The sequence below is a fragment of the Apium graveolens genome, chromosome 2, assembly GCF_009905375.1.
Source record: "Apium graveolens cultivar Ventura chromosome 2, ASM990537v1, whole genome shotgun sequence".
NCBI classification, from domain to species: domain Eukaryota; kingdom Viridiplantae; phylum Streptophyta; class Magnoliopsida; order Apiales; family Apiaceae; genus Apium; species Apium graveolens.
In genome coordinates, this window is record NC_133648.1 from 68,916,532 (window position 1) to 68,928,869 (window position 12,338).

At 40.7% G+C, this 12,338-nt stretch overlaps 1 protein-coding gene and 1 non-coding gene across 2 annotated transcripts; both read right to left on the reverse strand.

Moving 5' to 3' along the window:
• Nucleotides 1-326: 326 nt before the first annotated feature.
• LOC141690531 (uncharacterized) lies at nt 327-2,486 on the reverse strand. Its single transcript, XM_074495324.1, has 2 exons — nt 2,328-2,486; nt 327-845 (listed from the first exon to the last, which is right to left on the reverse strand). The coding sequence occupies exons 1-2, from the start codon at nt 2,484-2,486 to the stop codon at nt 327-329; spliced, it is 678 nt and encodes a 225-aa protein (XP_074351425.1).
• Nucleotides 2,487-4,633: 2,147 nt separating this feature from the next.
• LOC141709284 (small nucleolar RNA R71) lies at nt 4,634-4,738 on the reverse strand. Its single transcript, XR_012569870.1, has one exon. It is a non-coding gene; the product is annotated as a small nucleolar RNA R71 (small nucleolar RNA).
• Nucleotides 4,739-12,338: the final 7,600 nt, after the last annotated feature.

Genomic DNA, 12,338 nt, shown 5'->3' on the forward strand with positions numbered 1-12,338 from the left:
CAATGGGTTCAACCCTTACATAAGATAATTTCATCGACCTTATTTATAAACTTAATACTAAGTACCAGGAATATGTAGTGAATGTCCTAAACATAATAAACCTTCGGGTTTGAAGCATGTGAAGTGCGAGGCACTTCATCACCATCCAGGGTCTCCAACTTGTAGGATCCTTGTCCCAATATTTTTCTGACCTTATAAGGTCCTTCCCAGTTAGAGGCTAGCTTTCCTTTCTCCCCTACTCCTGATGCCTCAATATTCCTCAAAACCAAGTCTTCATATTGAAAGAACCTTTCTTTAACCCTTCTATTGTAGTAGAGGGAGGCTCTTCATTGATGCTCTGCATTGCGGGCGTTTGCCTCATCTCTGACCTCGTCAATGAGATCGAGAGCGAGCCTCATGCCTTCTTTATTGGACTCTGGCTTGTAAACTTCGATCCTAGGGGATCCATGGGTGATCTCAAAGGGCACCACTGCCTCGGCTTCGTAAGCCAGTATAAATGGGGTAGATTTAGTTGTCACTTTGTAGGTTGTACGATATGCCCATAGTATAGGCTGCAACTCATCCACCCAAGTGTTTCTCGAGCATTCAACCCTCTTCTTAAGTCCATCAAGGAAGATTCTGTTAGCAACTTCCGCTTTCTTGTTTTCCCGTGGGTGTGCAACCGAGGTGAAGCGAAGTTCTATACTATTATCGTCACAGTACTCTCTGAATTCTGTATTATCAAATTGTTTCCCATTATCCGTGATAAGGATGCGTAGGATTCCATATCGGCATATCATATTCTCTCGGAAAAATTGGGTAATTTTTTTGGTGATTAACTTGGCCAGTGTTTTAGCCTCAATCCACTGCATAAAGTAGTTTATGGCTACCACAATATACTTTCTCTGTCCCAATTGTTAAGTGGCATTTATGTCCACCTAGAACGCTTCTTAAAGGCTCGAATTGGTGTTTTATACTCAAGTTGTTTGTGTATTTGATGTATTTTTGTAGTGTTTTGTATTTCAGGGCATAATCAGGAAGAAGGGACGGATCTTGCATGCTTTATGCTTGGAAAAGTGTTAGGATGGAGCCTCGGTCAAATGTGCAAAAGGAACCAGCAGTTGAAGGCAAGAAAATAAGAAAAAAAATAAATTTTTCCAGAAGCTCAGCGCGGCCGCGCTACACTTGGGAGCGGCCGCGCCATACTCAGAGCGGCCGTGCGGGATCCTAGGGCGGCCGCACTAGGTCGATTTTCCAGAATCCTGTTTCTAGTAGAATATTGATCTGATGGACTTCTGGTCAATTTGGGCTGCTATATAAAGACCTTTTAAAGATGTTTTTTTATAACAGAGAGCAAGGAGATAACAACAAGAAGACCAAATAGCACAATTTCAATGAAGGAGAAGGAGAGCTTGTTTTTACTTGTGATTCTTTGCTTAAGTTGTAATCTTGGATGCTTGTTTCTTTGTTGTTGAACCTAATACTCTTGTTAATGTACTTTTGGTTATTATTCAGTTTATAAAGACTTAGTTTATTTACCATGCTTTTATCGGAACCCATAGTGATGATGAGTTTGGTTATGAACTAACCGTTATCGTGGGGTTCTAACGGATTTACTTATGGATTTCAATAATTAATTTATTTCGATATCTAAGTGTGTGGTGATTGTATGATATCCTAGTATTGGTTGTGCTTATTCGTCTTATGAGCGTCGTGAACTTATAAGATAATGTTTTAATCTCTATTGAAGCGATAATGAATATAGATATTTAGAACTTGCCATGCTAGCATAAGTTAATGTATTTATTATGCATGATTCGTAGGTAATTTTAATCATCTAACTTTCCCTATGTAATCACAATAGATAACTTGCACATTAAACCTTTATGTTATCAAATTCTACAGACATAAAGGGTCTCAACATAATTGGTGTCTATTCAGCTTCTATATCTTTTGTGGATGTCTGGTAGTAGGGTATTTATACAACGAAAGTTGGCATTTACTAGTTTCGTGTTATCTGATTAGTTATCATCACCATTGCATGCTAAGGTTAAGAACAATGACTTGAAAGAAGTAGTAATGAAGTTAGAATCCCATGTTTGTCTCATATAAGTAATTCAACCTCAATTCTCTTAGTTAATGCTATTTAGTATAATCTCTTAGTTCAATCAAAAATCTAAATTGTTATTTGTCTTAGCATTGAACGGTAGCCATATCATTGTTGCATAAGTGCATAAATTGAACTTAACCTAAACCAGTCTCTGTGGGAACGAACTAGAAATAATTTTATATTACTTGCGAACGCGTGTACTTGCGTGTAAATTTAGCGCGTGTTTTCGTTCTAACACCGATGCTACAAAAAATGGTCCAAGTATGTCCATTCCCCACATTGCAAAAGGGATGGGTGTGCTTATAGATGTAAGCCTCTCTGGGGGCTGTCGTACTATTGGAGCGTGCCTCTGGAACCTGTCACATTTCTTCACATAAGCCTTAGCATCGGCTAGCATGGTTGGCCAGTAAAATCCCAACCGGGTTATCTTGTGAGTGTTAAATGGCATTTATGACACTTATTTATGCTCTAATAAGCTTTGAGTTGTTGTATTTGTACTCAAGTTATTTGTGTTTTAACGTGTTTTCAAGTGTTTTTGTATTTCAGGCTTTACTTCGTGAATCAGGTGAACTAGCATTGTTTTGATGCTAATATGGTGTTTATGATGTGCTGGAATAAAAGCTTGAAAGACTGGCTCGAAGCTGCAAGGAATAAAGAAGAAGAAAAAAAGAATTTTTGGCAGAAGGCAGGCATGCCAGCGCTGGTGTTGCGCGTGGACGCTCCGGGAGAACAGGAAGTCAGCGCGCCCACGCTGGTAAAGCACGTGGCCGCGCTGGGTCGGGATTTTAAAATCCTGATTCAACTACAATTCGATTAGCTGGACTCCTGGGATGCATGGACTTCTATATAAACATAACTTAGGTCATTTTTCAGAGACATCAAGCCAGGAGAAGACGGCAAGAGACCTTTTGGGCACAATTCAACAAAGGCGAAGATGATCTAGTTTATTCTTATGAATCTTTGTTTTGAGTTGTAATTTGGATGCTTGTTTCTTGTTTTGTTGAACCTTTACTCTTGTTTGTACTTTGGTTTATTTATTCGTATAAAGACTATGTTTGCTATATCATGTTTTCATTGGAACCAACATTGGCGATGAGTTCGATTATGAGCTAATCGTTATCGTGGGGTTCTAGAGGATTTATTTATGGATTTCTTTAGTTAAATTGTTTCAATGCCTTAGTGTGTGGTGATTGTATGATATCCTAGTTATGGTTGTGCGTATTCGTCTTGTGAGCGTCGCGAACTTATAAGATAGTGTGTTAATTCTTAATGAAGCGAAAGTGAATTTAAGGATTTAGAACTTGCCATGCTAGCATAGGTTCATGTATTGTTATGCATGACTCGTAGGTAACTTTAACCATCTTACTTGCCCTGAGTAATCAAGATAGATAACTTGTGCTTAAACCGTTATGTTGTCAAATTCTATAGACATATAGGGTCTCAATATAATTGGTACCTATTCAGCTTCTATCTCTTTTGTGGATGTCTGGTAGAATGGTACTCGTGCAATGAAAGTTGGCGTTTATCAGTTTCGTGTTGTCTGATTAGTGTCATCACTATTGCATGCTAAAGTTAAGAACAATAAGGCTATTGAATGAAGTACTTAATGAAGTTAGAATCCCATGTTTGTCATATATATTAACTCAGTCTATCTTATTCTCGTAGTTGTAATAATTAGTTTAATTCTTAGTTATAAACAACCTCATTTTGTTATCATCTTAGCATTGAATAATAACCATACATTGTTGCTTAAGTGCATGAGTTGATTAGTTAACCAATACAGTCTCTGTGGGATCGAATCTAATTTATATCTTATACTACTTGCGAACGCATATACTTGTGTGTAATATTAGCACGTGTTTAGCGACTAACAAGTTTTTGGCACCGCTGCCGAGGACTGCAGTGTTAATTATTAGTTTATGTGCTTTCCATCAGTGGTCGTTAAAGTTCATTGACTCGGACATTGTTACTGATTTGTTTCCTTGTTTTATTTCAGGTGATCTAGTGAGGGTGTATGCATACGCGTTCTTGTACTCGTAAGAGAACACTGGATAAAGCTGAGAAAGAACTTGTGGTAGTTCGTAGGGAAGTTTTTGAGGAAGAAAAGAAGGTAGAAGATGAAGAGAAAGTTGAAGAGCCAATTCTAGTAGCTATGGGTGATCAAGCAAAAAATCCGAAGGCTTTGATGGACTATATTAAGCCTAAGATTAATGACATTCAATCTAGCATCATTAGACCAGCCATCAGGGCTAACACTTTTGAGATCAAGTCAAGCACGATCCAGATGATACAGAACTCAGTTCAGTTTGGGGGTTCTCCTACCAAAGACCCCAACATGCACATCAGGGATTTCATCGAGATCTGCGACACTTTCAAGTTCAATGATGTGACTGAAGATGCTATCAAGCTACGACTCTTCCCATTCTCTCTGAGGCACAAAGCTAAGTGTTGGTTACATTCTCTACCAGCAGGGTCTATCACCACTTGGGAAGATCTCGCTCAAAAGTTTCTCACTAAATTCTTCCCCATGGCGAAAATTGCAGCAATCAGGAATGCTCTTACCCAGTTCGCGCAACAAACTGGAGAATCTCTATGTGAGGCTTGGGATCGATATAAGGAGATGTTAAGGAAGTGCCCACACCATAGAATGCCTGATTGGATGATTATCAATTGTTTCTATAATGGATTGGGTGCTACTTCTAGACCAGTGCTTGATGCAACATCAGGAGGAGCCTTGTGGGCTAAGAGTTACGATGAAGTTTATAAACTTATTGAACTGATGGCTGCTAATGAGTACCAGAATCCTTCCCAGAGATTGACTCAGGGAAAAGTAGCAGGAATTCAGGAGTGGGACACAACAACTGCTATAGCTGCCCAACTTAAGGCTTTGACAATGAAGGTGGACACTTTGGCTAATTATGGAGTTAATCAAATCACTAGTGTCTGTGAGCTTTGTGCTGGTGCCCATGAGACTGATCAGTGCGCAATTTCTAGTGAATCAGCTCAGTTTGTGAGCAACTTCCAGCGATCACAACAACCTGTGCCAGCCACCTATCATCCCAACAACCGTAATCATCCAAATTTCAGCTGGAGCAATGCTTAGAATGCGGTCCAACAGCCTTATCAGCAATTTCCAGCTAAACAGTACTACCCCTCTGGTTTTCAGCAACCGCAGTATGCACCGAGATAACAACTTCAGATGCAACAAGCTAATGAAAAATCTGAATTGGAGGAGTTGAAACTTATGTGCAAGAGTCAAGCTGTATCTATCAAGACCTTGGAAAATCAGATTGGGCAAATTTCCAATGCCTTGCTAAATCGTCAACCTGGTACATTTCCTAGTGACATTGAAGTGCCAGGAAAGAAGGAAGCTAAGGAGCAGGTAAAGGCAATCACTTTGAGGTCTGGGAAGGTTTCGAATCCTGTACAAACTCAAGAGTTGACTGAAGAAGCTGGGGCTGAGAAAGAAGCAAAGAAGCAGGATGAAGAAGTGGAACTAAGGAAGACTACTGTTGAGCATACTATGCCTGAGGGTAATATAGGGGAGAAACAGATCTATCCCCACCGCCTTTTCCTAAGAGGTTGTAGAAGAAAAAGCTGGACAAGCAGTTTGAGAAGTTTCTAGAGGTGTTCAAGAAACTTCATATCAACATACCTTTTGCTGAGGCTCCCGAGCAGATGCCTAGTTATGCAAAGTTTATGAAAGGTATTCTATCTCGGAAGGTGAAGCTAGATGATTTAGAAACTGTCGCTCTCACGGAGGAATGCAGTGTTGTGCTACAGCAGAAGTTGCCTCCAAAGCTTAAAGATCCAGGAAGCTTCACTATTCCATTACTATTTGAAAAGTGTCTTTTGACAGATGCTCATGTGACTTGGGAGCTAGCATCAATCTGATGCCCTTGTCAATCTTCAAGAAGTTGGACTTACCTGATCCAAAACTGATTTATATGACCTTGCAGTTGGCCAACCGTTCTATTACATATCCGAGAGGTATTGTGGAGGATGTCTTGGTCAAGGTGGATAAACTCATCTTCCCTGCTGATTTCATCATTATTGATTTCGAGGAGGATAAGAAGATTCCCATAATCTTGGGAAGGCCTTTCTTGGCAACTGGCCGAACCTTGATTGATGTGCAGAAGGGTGAGCTTACAATGCGAGTGTTGGATCAGGATGTGACTTTCAACGTGTTCAATGCTATGAAATTTCCTACTAATAATGAGGAGTGCTTAAAAGTCGAGTTGGTCAATTCTGTGGTCACATCGGAACTTGATCAAATACTAAGGTCTGACGCCTTAGAAAAAGCCTTATTGGGAAATTTAGACAGTGAAGATGACGAAGGTGATGAGCAATTGCAATATTTAAATGCTTCTCCCTGGAAGAGGAAGATCGATATGCCTTTTGAATCTCTTGGAATGGAAGAATTGAGCAAAGCTCCTAAATGCCTCAAGCCTTCTTTTGAGGAAGCTCCTACTCTTGAGCTTAAGCCTTTACCTGAACATTTGAGGTATGCTTTTTTAGGTGATGCATCTACTCTGCCTGTTATTATTGCATCTGACCTTTCAGGTAGCGATGAGGAAAAGCTTTTGAGAATTCTGATAGAGTTCAAATCAGCAATTGGATGGACTATAGCAGATATCAAGGGAATCAGCCCTTCTTACTGCATGCATAAAATTCTGCTAGAAGAAGGTAGCAAGCCTACAGTCGAGTAACAAAGAAGACTTAATCCAATCATGAAGGAAGTAGTGAAGAAGGAAATTCTAAAGTGGCTAGATGCAGGGATCATCTATCTTATCTCTGACAGTTCATGGGTAAGCCCGGTTCAGTGTGTTCCAAAGAAAGGTGGAATTATTATGGTAGCAAATGAGAAGAACGAGCTTATTCCTACACGGATAGTCACGGGGAGGAGAGTCTGCATGGACTATAGGAAGCTGAACAAAGCCACTAGGAAGGACCACTTTCCATTGCTCTTTATTGATCAAGTGCTTGACAGGTTAGCTGGTCATGAGTATTATTGTCTTCTGGATGGTTATTCGGGTTACAATCAGATTTGTATCACCCCAGAAGATCAGGAGAAGACTACCTTCACTTGTCCATTTGGTACTTTCGCCTTCAGAAGAGATTCTTTTAGTCTGTGTGGTGCACCATCCACATTTCAGAGATGTATGATGGCCATCTTTTCTGACATGATTGGCCAGAATGTGGAGGTGTTCATGGATGACTTCTCAGTCTTTGGAGATTCTTTTGATGAATGTTTGGAGAATCTGGGACACGTTCTCAAGAGGTGTGTTGAGACCAATCTGGTTCTCAATTGGGAGAAATATCATTTTATGGTGCGTCAGGGCATTATTCTCGGGCACAAGGTTTCTAATAAAGGTGTAGAGGTGGACAAGGCCAAGGTGGGGGTCATTGAGAATCTTCCTCAACCTATTTCTGTTAAGGGAATTCGCAGTTTTCTTGATCATGCAGGTTTCTATAGGCATTTCATCAAGGACTTCTCGAAAATTTCAAAGCCATTGTGCAGTCTGTTAGAGAAAGATGTTCCTTTTAAATTTGATGACGAATGCCTTGCAGCGTTTGAGACATTGAAGAAGAGTTTAATCACGGCACCTGTTATAACCGCACCTGATTGGAATGAGCCTTTTGAGATGATGTGCGATGCAAGTGATTATGCAGTTGGAGCAGTTCTTGGGCAGAGGAAGAACAACATATTTTATGTGGTCTACTATGCTAGTAAGACCCTCAACGGTGCTCAACTGAATTATACTACTACGGAGAAAGAACATTTGGCTATTGTCTACGATTTTGAGAAATTTCAATCTTATTTACTTAGGACTAAGGTGACAGTTTTTACTGATCACGCTGCAATTCGATATCTCTTCTCGAAGAAGGACTCGAAGCCTAGATTGATTAGATGGGTTCTTTTGCTCCAAGAATTTGAACTAGAGATCAAGGACAGAAAAGGGACTGAAAATCAAGTTGCTGATAATCTCTCGCGTTTAGAGAATCCTAATGCTACTTCATTGGATAAGACCTTGATAAATGAGTCTTTTCCCGACGAGCAGCTATTTGGAGTGCAAGAAGAAGAGCCGTGGTTTGCAGAAATTGTGAACTACCTTGTGAGTAACATCATGCCTCCCGACTTATCTTATGTTCAAAGGAAGAAGTTTCTTCATGAAGTGAAGTAGTATATATGGGATGACCCGTTTCTTTTTTGCCAAGGAGCTGACCAAATCATTAGGAGATGTATTCTCTACAGCGAAACGGGGGGGGGGGGATCTTGTGAGATTGCCACTCAACGGCTTATGGAGGACATTATGGTGGAGAAAAGACAGCAGCTCGTGTTCTTCAAGCAGGGTTCTTTTGCCCAACATTGTTTAAAGATGCTCATCAGTTCATTTTGAAATGTGATCGATGTCAATGGGTGGGTAATATATCTAAGAAGGATGAGATGCCTCTTAATGTGCTTCTCGAGGTTGAGGTCTTCGATTTTTGGGGAATTGACTTCATGGGGCCATTTGTCTCGTCTTGCAACAATCAGTATATCCTGTTAGCGGTTGATTACGTGTCAAAATGGGTTAAAGTTAAGGCATTGCCAATGAACGATGTGAAAGTGGTGCTTAATTTTCTTCACAAGCAGATATTCAAAAGGTTTGGGACTCCAAGAGTCATAATCAGTAATGAGGGATCGCATTTTTGCAATCGCAAGTTCACTGCCATGATGAAAATGTATAATGTGAATCATCGCATTGCTACGACTTATCATCCTCAGACAAATGGTCAAGTTGAGGTATCTAACAGGGAGATCAAGCGTATTTTGGAGAAAGTGGTATGTCCAACAAGGAAGGATTGGTCTTTAAAGCTTGATGAAGCTGTTTGGGCGTATAGAACAGCATATAAGACTCTATTGAGAATGTCATCGTTTCAATTGGTTTATGGTAAGGGGTGTCATTTGCTTGTGGAGCTCGAGCATAAAGCTTATTGGGCTTTGAAGAAATTAAATCTGAATTTGGATGCAGCTGGAAAGAAGAGGATGCTTCAATTGAATGAACTTGACGAGTTTCGACTTCAAGCTTATGAGAACAACAAGATGTATAAGGAGAAAGTCAAGAGGTGGCACGATCGGGGTCTAGTGCTCAAGAAATTTGTGCTAGGGCAACAAGTTCTTTTATTTAGCTCTCGTCTTCGTCTTTTTCCTTGAAAGTTGAAGTCAAGATGGTCAGGGCCCTTCATAATCAAAACTATGTTTCCACATGGAGCGGTGGAAATTTTTGAGAATGATCCGGGCCAAGCATTCAAGGTAAATGGTCAAAGGTTAAAGCATTATTATGGTGATACGGCAAACCGCGAGGTGGTTACTGCCATTTTATTATCCACTTGATATCAAGATTCTACGTCGAGCTAGCGACGTAAAAGAAGCACTTCTTGGGAGGCAACCCAAGTGTGTTGTACATTAGTAGGTACTGGAAGCAAGTAGAAAAGAGAAAAACACAAAAAAAATCAGAAAAAGGAAAAAATTCAGGGCCAAGTACTGAAGCTGGGCGCGCCCGCGCAGGCCAAGCGCGCGGCCGTGCCGTTTTTCCAGAAACCAAGCACGCCCGCGTTGTCCTAGAGTGCGCCCGCGCCAGTATTCCAGAGTTGGAGCGCGCCCGCGCTGTCCTAGCACGCGCCCGCGCCAAGTCACTATTCAGAAAAAAATAAAAACAACAGTTTTATTAGAGAAAATCGGGATTTTAATTCCAAAATCAATTCTAACCCGATTTTTACTCTTCCACATCCCATAATTCCCTCTCCTAATCAATTCCATTATTCCCACGATTCCCATAATTAATTCCCACTTCTATTCCTTATCAAATTTACACCCCTCCACCTATAAATACATACACTTACATACAACTTCTCCACCAATCCACAAACTCTCAAACACAAATTCTCTCTAAACACTTAAGCTTTTATTCTTTATTTATCAATCCCGATGGCACCCAAAAGATAGAGAACTCAAGTTGGAAGCAGCGCCACCGATTCTTCTACTGCGAGTGGTGTGAGGCCCAGGTTCTCTACTCCTAAGGCTGAGGAGGAGTACACGAGGCTTCTCTTGAAGCCTATTTCCAAGGAAAGAGGATTCTTTCCATCAGGGAATGATGGTAAGCTGTTGGAGATGATTTTAGAGATGGGCTGGGTTCCTTTTTGTGTGGCTCCCGCTGCTATGCCCATGAGTGTTGTGTGGGAGTTCTACGCCAACGATAAGGCGGAGAAGAATGGTTTCACGATGGTGAGAGGGAGGACTGTTGAGTACAGTGCCGAGGCTATCAGGACGGTGATTGAGCAGCCTGCGAGGAAGGTGGGCCAGGACACTTGGAATGATAAAACTCCTGAGGACTTTGATTTGGATCTCATCATTTCTACTCTCTGTGTGCCTGAGACTCATTGTAAGTTCAGGAGGGGCACTACTGATTACTCCACATTCCCTGCTTCATGCATGAACAAGTATGCACGGGCTTGGAACTCTTTTATTTGTGCTAACATCATGCCATCTTCACATGCGTATGAGATTACGGTGGAGCGTGCTCGTCTGCTTTGGGGTATTCTGCAGGGTGATTACATTGATTTGGGGATGGTGATATATCAGGGGATCCTGAGGTTTTTCAGGGGAGGTACTACTGGGGATATTCCTTATGCGTCCATTATGACGAAGTTGTGCGTGGCGGTTGGTGTTCATTGGCCCACACATGAGCAGCTTCAGATTCCCAGTGCTCCTATTGACAGTTCTACACTGCACAGCATGGTTGAGTGGTATGGAGGGAAGCCCGATCCTAAGGGGCTTGGTTACTCTTATGATCATTTTCCAGGTGGTGTGCCTATGGAAGCAGCTACAGCTGGAGGTTCTCAGCATGCCCGTAGAGCAGCTTGGAGAGCTCAGTATGGAGAGGAGGCTGGACCGTCAGGATCACAGCAGCAGCATGAGGCAGCAGGAGTAGAGATGGGAGCTGGTTTGAGTTCGACGCAGTATAGGCGTCTTGTGAAGAGGATGGATACGATGCACAACATCCACAGTCGGTTTGCACGCGATCTCACCCAGGAACTTAGGACTGCATTTAGAGCCACCGGAGTTGACATTCAGTGGTCAGTTTTTGGTGAGAATTCTGTGTATCCACCTCTGGACATGCCTGACACTCCACCCTTTGAGGGTGAGGATTCTGATTCAGAGTAGGTATGCCTGATTCCTTACTATTACCTTCACTGAGGACAGTGAATATTTTAAGTTTGGGGGTAGTAGTTGAAGGAATATAGTTTGTGTGAGTCTCATATAATTTGCATGTTTATGATAGTTCTATTTCATATAGTTGCATATATTTTGCCATGTAGTTTTTTAATTTGGTAGTTTTTATGATAATTTGTTCACGTAGTTTCATGCATTTGCATTATAATATAATCCCTTAGATAATTTTTCCGATTAATTGATAATATTAATGCTAGTGTAGTGATGTTGTATTTAGTGATGTTGAGTCTTATTGGATTGATTTGCATGCTAAAGACACTTGTATTTCACTAAGTCTTATAGGTTGCTAGAGTGCTAGATCATAGTCATGATTTGTTTGATTGTCGAGGTTTAATCGCTTGTTTATAGTTAGAATCTAGGATATTTTCTTAATAATAAAAGACATGAATATTTAAAAATTAGAGAAATTGGATTTCATTGCTAGTTGTGTGGCTAGGTGTCAAATGGCTAGTAGCCGGCTCATATTTTTATGAGTATTCTAGGGTTGAATGAGATGGAGCAAAACGCACTCATTCTGAAATTATTGAAAAAGAAAAGAGAAAAAAATGTAGAAAAAAAAAGTGTTATGTATAAATGATCACGAGTGGGCTCTTTAGTACTCGAGTTATTAAGTTCTTAGGGGACTTTGTGCCTAGTGACCTAAGGCTTCTATAGTCTGGGATCCGCTAACCTAACGCTCGCTACATGGGTGCTATTGTATAAGTCTTTTATGGACCTCACTCATTGCACGATTAAATAAGCATATTTGTGTTGTTTTGTTGTGAATAAAAGCATGAATCCATGTTAACCCCGATATAAGAATTGAAGTGTTATAAGTTATTTTGAGTCTAGCTTTTATTCTATTTATAAACTTGCGATTGTTTAGATAAGTAGTGAGTTATGATTATCGATCTAGTTGCGATAATATATCTGTAAGCATTTGCACACACGCACGTCTATGGTGTGTAGATTGATTTGTGAGATTTAATGGAT

Bases quoted from the DNA above. Each gene is read 5' to 3' on its own strand.
- LOC141690531 (XM_074495324.1), bottom strand. From the start codon at position 2,486: ATGCTAGCCGATGCTAAGGCTTATGTGAAGAAATGTGACAGGTTCCAG. The intron at 846-2,327 runs GTGTTAGAACGA...TACTTTATGCAG, and splicing joins GACCATTTTTTGTAGCATCG to TGGATTGAGGCTAAAACACT.